The sequence below is a fragment of the Aulonocara stuartgranti genome (genome assembly GCF_965226115.1).
Source record: "Aulonocara stuartgranti genome assembly, chromosome: 15".
Lineage (NCBI taxonomy): Eukaryota > Metazoa > Chordata > Actinopteri > Cichliformes > Cichlidae > Aulonocara > Aulonocara stuartgranti.
In genome coordinates this window covers 42,428,479-42,435,979 of record NC_138951.1, presented here as the reverse complement: position 1 = coordinate 42,435,979, position 7,501 = coordinate 42,428,479, and the positions used below count along the sequence as shown (strand labels likewise).

Here is a 7,501-nt window from a genome sequence, read left to right as displayed (position 1 = left end):
TTCGCCCTCTATGTATTATCATTCACTGCAAGGTACAATAAATAAATCAGAAATTATTTATATTTTAACAGCCACCTTTATTGTTCACAGGAAACAGTATGGTACAATATAAAAACTGGAATCACTATCACTGTATGACACCTGTAAATCAAATGCTTTACAACAGAAAAGCTCTTCAACACAAATTACATGAGGTCCATCTCTTGTACACAAAACTTGAACCCAGAAAATGTGCCATAAACTTGAGCACAACCAAACTGGCCACATTTAAGACGAAGAGTCTTACTAGAACAGAGTCCATGGATCACTTTGAAATGCTTTATCAAGGAATTAGCATTTGTCTGGGACCTCTTGCAAATGAAACAAAACATTCCAGCTCAACACTCTTAGTAGAAAAAAAAATATTCAACGCAGCATCCGAGCCCTCAACTCTGCAACCCTAGGATTCACTTTGGTTGTATCAACATCTATCTCGTAAATGGTGGTCTGCAGGAAGTTGTACATATTGACCAGATCGTGGTCATATGACGTACCAAAGACAAAGTGAGCTTTGAAAAGCTCATCAAAACAAGCAAGAGAGCCTGGTGACTTACAAGGTACTGCATGTTTGTCTATCACAATGAAGTACTTGTGAATCACATTCCTCTGAGTGCCCACTGCAAGAAGGTATGGTTGAAGGCTCTCTGTGATGCCATCGAGATGCCCCTGGATGCTAGTTCCCGTCTGTGACACAAAGACAGATAAACGTTCCAACATGATAAGACTTCGGTTAAAAAACAAGAAGCTGACAGAATTAAGGACAGATACAAAACAGACAAAACTAGTTCAATTTTAACTACTAGCTTGTCAAAACTAGTATCTGTTATCTGTATATCTACAAAAATCTATATGCAGATATAATCTATAAAAATATGTTAATTACCATGACAGTTAATTTGTTGAAATTGTAGCATTTCTATTTACAATGAACTTAAAGTTTGGAATGACTTGTTGTTTGTGTACTTTACTCAAGTGATAAAAGAAATGCGTGATGTTGCAAATACAGCCTACATATGGTTGTGGAAGACATAAAGGCTGCTTGACTGAGCTGTATACATCTCTTGGTAATGACTAAATTCATAGTTGTATTTAAACATACACCGTTTAGTTCGTCTGAAATATTGTTATCAATGTAAATATAACTAGTTATGTTTCCTTTACTGTAACTTTACCTTGACAAACTTGACAAGATGGTCACAGGCTTGTCTGGCTGAGAGCTTTCCTGGTCTCTTGCGGCCATGAGGTGATGGTGGTAACAGGTGTACAAGGATCAAAATGGATGACATGTCACTGTCCCATCCTGGAAACATAAGTAAATTGGAAACAATAATTAGCTGCCAAAACACGTTATCTGCAACTGTGTTAACACTTACATTATAAAGTTTTGAAAAAAAAAAAAGCGACAGCAGGTGACGGTGTTACACTTTCAAATGCTCCAATTAAAACATAACAATAAAATTCCATTTATTTTATCTCACCATTTTCCACTTCTATTGTGCATTCAGCATTTTGCACAAGGTACTGAAGGTCATCTGATTGCGTGAGACCACGGCTTTGTTTGAGGACTTTCTGCTTGTAGATAGTGGGCCACTTCTCCAGGAACTTTGCAGAGGTGGCTTCATCGAACATCAAAGTAAAATCTTGTTCAATCTGCAGAAGAGATGAAATTAAGTTTTTGAAACTCCTTGTATCAAACAACTTTTATGCTCACTTTTTTCTCAGATGCACCTCAACTTATAAATGTAACAGTGAGGGAAGTTGAAGGTAAGATAAACATACTAATCCTCCTATATCCAGGAATCTTGGGAAGTCCAAAAAGATATCAGATGACTTCACTGGATCATGAATCATCTTTTGGCGATAGTTGAAGGTCTGCTTCATCTTCATCATAACAATTCCTTCATCAGCTGTATGTTTCATCAGTGCAATAGCCTCAGAACACAAGCTGTCTGTCATTAGGCAGTTGTCTTCTCTGAAACAGTCTCTATCAGATGTTGGGCCCCCTAACAGTGGATATGAATAAGACAAAAAAGTGACACCGTGTCCTACAAGGCTTGAGAACTCAGCTAGAATTTTCATGCATGCAGTTTAGTCTCCAGATGAGTGAGACTTGAATTATAACTACTAACAATATCACATACCCATTTGCGTTTTTGACATTCTGGGAGTCTTGTTTTGTCCATTAGAAGCTTCCTTTTGGATAAACTTCAATCTCCAAGCCAGATACCCACTCCCATCTTCTGCATTGTAAAAATGCTCCTAAAATTAAATGAAATATTTTAATTAACATGTTAAAATATATTTACACTTTCAATCTGAAAATTGCAGCAATTGAGCTCCCTTGCTCGGGACTGGAGCGCTGAACTCTAAAGGGATTTAAATAATGAGAGTTAAGAAAAGGCAGCACAGAGGAAAGTCCTGCGAAAAGAAAAACATCTTCAGCTTTACTCAATCCAGAGCCAAACTGTTAAGTAAATTCTACATATATTTCATGCCTGAAAAATGTCTTACATTCACGAGTGAAAAGTAAATTGTTTGAACTTATTCTTTTTTGTACTTACATAGCCCAGCCTGCTCCTAGGATCAGCCAGGTATGGGAACAGCGTGATGATACCCTTTGCATATTTCTCTTTAACACGTCTTGAAGGACTTGTCCTACACAGACAAACACAAAGTTGAAAGTCTAAATACCACCTCTAAGAAAATAAATGAATGAATAAATGACAGCAGGGCAGGGATAGCTCAGTAGGTAGAGTGGTGGCCCCATGATCGGAAGGTCGGGGGTTCGACTCCACTGAACGGCTACCCTGAGGTACCCCTGAGCAAGGTACCGTCCCTACACACTGCTCCCCGGGCGCTGCACTGGCGGCTGCCCACTGCTTCACTGGGTGAATGGGTTAAATGCAGAGGAACTATTTCTCTATGGGGACTAACACGCACACTTAAAATGATAAATGAATTTATCATATATATACTTATGAAATAACTATGTCAGCATACCCATGTTCACTTGTCATATGTGCAACTAATATCTTGACCATGTCACGCCGTCTGCTATCCGTTAGGCTTTTTGTCCGGGCATACTCATTGATGATCCTCTCTCCTCCTGGTTTGTTCTTTAGAACATCTTCAACCATCTAAGTTACAGTAAAATAGAGCGATATAATAATATATAATCAATATATCATAAATATTTTTCTTGTGATACTAAAAAAGCTTTCAGGTTCGTTCTAGATCAAATCAAAGGTCTATAGTCACGAATACATGTTATTTTTTTTAAAGTATGTTTTAGTATAGAATTGAGGTTCATTAGATATTCATGATCACTGTGCTTCAAAGCCACCTAAAGTTCTGTTAAAAAGCACAAATAATTACCCTTAAATTTGTCTGTCTCTCAAGCACACTAACTTTTTATGTTGCCGATCTGGTCTACAATTTGCAGACCTGTGCTGAAGGAAAGACAGCAGAATCTTGTGCTTTTATGACAGTGATAATAATACATATAATATATTCAAATTTGTGTCAACTTTCTGAAAGGGTATACAGCAAACTACATAGCTTACTCGGGCAAGAGAAGTGTCGTCAGCTCTCCGTCTTGTTGTAGGACTGTGTTCCAATAATATGGTGTCATCAGAGTCCACTTCAATTTCTCCACTGGAACTGGTAAAGGAGGTGCTTGCAGAAGAATCTATCAAATCATAAAAATTATAGAGGTCACTTTTGTGCTGCCCCTGACTGCAACAATGAGGTTCATGTAGCTGGGTTTGTAAAGTGCTTTATGAGTGAGCAGTGTTGAAGATTTTTAGTTGTAGTGCCTTGATGTTCCTGTTTTAGCCAATGAGTGACAGAATCGATAACATAAACTAATTTAAGTTTATTAGTCACAACCAACCACATGACATCACATTCCATAACAAACAGAAAATCTTTTTAAATGTTTAGCAGTTATTTCTTAAATCCAGCTTCAGAAATAGTTAAATCCATGTCAGTTTTTGAGAGCAGGGCTCCATGATGTAAATTAGCCTTTATATGTTTAGTGTTTCATGTCTTCTTGCCTTCTTGTTTAAGTTTGTATGATGGTTAGTGTTATTTACACAATCATAAACATTGTAGTACCCAGCAAAATATAGGATTATTTGAAAACAATTCAGTAAATTTATTAGCTTGCCTTACACAGAACATGTTCTACTAGCCAGGACTTAAAGCATGAATGACACAGTGGCTCAGTGATTGAGTGATTCTAGTGACATTTACCTTTCTGCAGATGTTAGATTTTTCTTTGCTTAAGTTAAAATGCTGTTACCAAGCTGATGGGACATTAAACTGTTAAAAATTCCATCAGGGATAGAAACTCATCATTATTCCATTCCCGTGGGATCCTGAAAAAAGTTTGGCCAATCTTAATATTTGGACCAAGTAATTTGATAGGACAACTGACTGTGTTACGTAACTGCTCACACCCTATCAACTTGCAACCAGGAAATAAACTGGACTGTGGTTTCTCTCCCCACTACCCGGTCAATTAAAAGTTTAAAAATGACGATGATGATGACATTCCAAGATACTTACCATCTGGATTTGGACCTTGTGCTTGACAAATCTCTAGCACACCAAGGTTTTGTTTTTTCATAAGGAAATCAAAAACATCCTCATCAACTTCAGTCTTTGAGTCATCAAAAACTTTGAAGTCCAAGTTTGGAATGTTGAACTTCTTGGCAACTGTGAACATTATAAAATTGCATTATACATTTGAAATTAATACCAGAACAAGGCAAAAAAAAAAGTGAAATTACATAAACTGAACCAGAAAAAAAGCCTAAACATTTGGTATAGCAGCTATTATAGCACCATCCCCAAAGCTTGACTGATTCACACAAGCTATGAAACACACTGGAAACTTTGATTTTTTTACTCACCACGTTCCAAAAACGATGTGTAGGTCAGTTGGCCCTCAAAACAGATGTACTTTTGTTGTTCTCTATACTTTACACGCACAGCTTGCATCCTTCATGATATGAAAAGGATATTGTTAAATAATCAGATTTATTACAAATACTTGCAAAATTGAACAAAACACACACATATATTCCTTGTATGTCTTACAATCTCACGATGCTCTGTTCTGATGAAAAAGCATGTAAAAAAAAAACACATAAGTAATAGAAAGCTCTACATTGCAGCAATAGGAAGTTTGTATAATGCTAATCTAATACACTAGGGGCTACAGACTGCAACCATGCACACAATTCAATTCTGAGTAAAAAACATGTGCTCACCTACCATTTTGGATAAAACATTGGTGCACAGGATTTGTTAAAAACACACTTCCCTGGTCAATTATACTACCTAAAAACAGCTATTCAGCAATGCTAAATTAAGTTTATTGAAATATAGCTGTCTGAGTGGTCGAACAACATTAATTTTGTTGGAAGCTAACATTAGCATAAACCTTGGCAATTATGTAGCATGTAAGACCCACAAACTCAGAAGCTGTAATATAATACATGCATTACCCTTCACATAAACAAAAACTCCACATTTTATTCTATATAAAATCATTATTTAGCACTTTGCTCACTTACCTGGCTTATGCTGACAGTCGCCTCCGTTCCACTGCGGGATAAGAAAATGGCGGCAGAAACTAAACTTAAGAAGCGAAAATGGGCGTGGTCTTTCTATATTACTCTGATAGAATTTCCTCTGTTTTTTGGCTCCAACTCTAGCGGCCAATTGAAGTGATTAGGTTCCAAAACGTGCAATAACTACTCTTTTAGATGAAAATGATGTTGACCCTGGAAAAATTACTCTCTCCGTTTTCCTGTGTGTCCTTCTCCTCCTCTTCAGTTCGCCTCAACATAAGCTCGTCATATTCTGTGATATGATTTACTCTGAGATGTTTGACGAGGTTAGTGATGTTGCCACAACACCGCACTTTCTTGCCGGGGCCCTGTGCTTCGTACGTCGCTTACTACATCCAAGATCAAATGAAACATCCAAGACCAAATCATCGCGCTAACTCTGAGCTCGCTATTCCGGTTCCCCGAACACACCTGTTGTTGACGATTAGTATAGCTGGATGAAGTAATGTGAGATCACTGGGTGGCCCAACAGGGGCTACGCATCGATAGTAGAAACATTGATCGGCAACCCTTTGATTGGTCGGCGAAAATGTCGAAGGAGCGCGCTCGGTATTTTTCGGCAGCAGAGCAAGAACTCTTGAGTGAGGGATTTCAGGAGTTTCAGAGTTTAATTAAAACGCAAGGGAACACTGCAAAGGCTGCAAAAGCAAGGAGAGAGGGCTGGCAGAAAGTTGCTGACAAATCAAACTCGTAAGTAATTCAATAATAACAATAATAATGGAGTGGATTTATATAGCGCTTTTCAAGGCACCCAAAGCGCTTTACAATGCCACTATTCATTCACTCTCACATTCACACACTGGTGGAGGCAGCTACAGGTGTAGCCACAGCTGCCCTGGGGCAGACTGACAGAAGCCAGGCTGCCATATTGCGCCATCGGCCCCTCTGGCCAACACCAGTAGGCGGTAGGGTAGATTTATCATATCACACCATATTATCCAATATTATATTACATTATATTATATTATAATATGTTATATTATATCCCCTTTCACATTAGAGCCACAACAGGACCCACTAGAACATGGGAACAAGTAAAAGTGGAATATAAGAATATTCTACAGAATGGTAATATTTATCACTTATATTGCTTGTCGTCTCTTGGAAAGAGACCCTGGAATACTCTGTTTGTTTGTTCATAACAGCAACCAAGAAAAGGGCAGAGCAAAAAAAAAGACAGGTGGTGGTCCTGCACCCCCTCGTCAACAAGTTGGTTAAGTAAATAATACCCTCACGGGAAAATCGATATCTCTCTATGAGCACACTGTCGCGCTGAGCTAAAGGATCCTGTCTGTCCCGCAATATACGCTGAATTCTGAGGACTCTCCTTATCAATCTTGCACCTTCCGCAATGGGTTGCTCGCATAAACGGACAGGATATGACTGCGACAGACTTCCCAAATCCACCTTCGCTTTTATAGCCGTGGTCTCTCATCTTGACTACACGAAGTAATTTACAATTACTACTCTGAAATATGAATTACATCTGTAATAATCACATACATGTAATAGAATGTTAATAGTACATTTCCCTTTTTTAGGGAATGACCTGTATGTATCTGTGTGAAATCAATAAAAGGATCAAGTGCTGCATTATCTTTGGTTACAGTGATGTTATTTATTTATGGTGAAACAGTGGTGGAATATCGCTGTTGCTTTCGTATGAATGACGCGGGCATACCTGCGTGGCCGCGATCTAATCCTGTTTACATAAAGTAAACCTGCTCCCCAGCAGGTTTACGCTTACGGCTCTGTTGCTATGACAGCAAGTCCCGGATGAGTTTCGGGGAACCGAACGATCCAGGATCACGCGAAATCGTCAA

General features: G+C 38.4%; 1 protein-coding gene across 2 annotated transcripts; it reads right to left on the bottom strand.

The window, feature by feature from the left end:
* Positions 1 to 309: 309 nt before the first annotated feature.
* On the bottom strand, positions 310 to 7,019 carry LOC309690192 (uncharacterized protein). Of its 2 annotated transcripts, none has more exons than XM_082507119.1 (11): positions 5,622 to 7,019; positions 4,956 to 5,044; positions 4,609 to 4,758; positions 3,603 to 3,727; positions 3,040 to 3,176; positions 2,601 to 2,694; positions 2,181 to 2,298; positions 1,819 to 2,042; positions 1,518 to 1,689; positions 1,212 to 1,339; positions 310 to 723 (listed from the first exon to the last, which is right to left on the bottom strand). In XM_082507119.1, exons 2-11 carry the CDS (start codon positions 5,041 to 5,043, stop codon positions 406 to 408), a joined length of 1,554 nt encoding a protein of 517 aa, XP_082363245.1. In that variant the 5' UTR covers position 5,044; positions 5,622 to 7,019; the 3' UTR covers positions 310 to 405. The 2 variants fall into 2 exon arrangements, with proteins under 2 accessions (XP_082363245.1, XP_082363244.1); XM_082507118.1 differs by lacking the exon at positions 5,622 to 7,019 and adding an exon at positions 5,320 to 5,363.
* Positions 7,020 to 7,501: the final 482 nt, after the last annotated feature.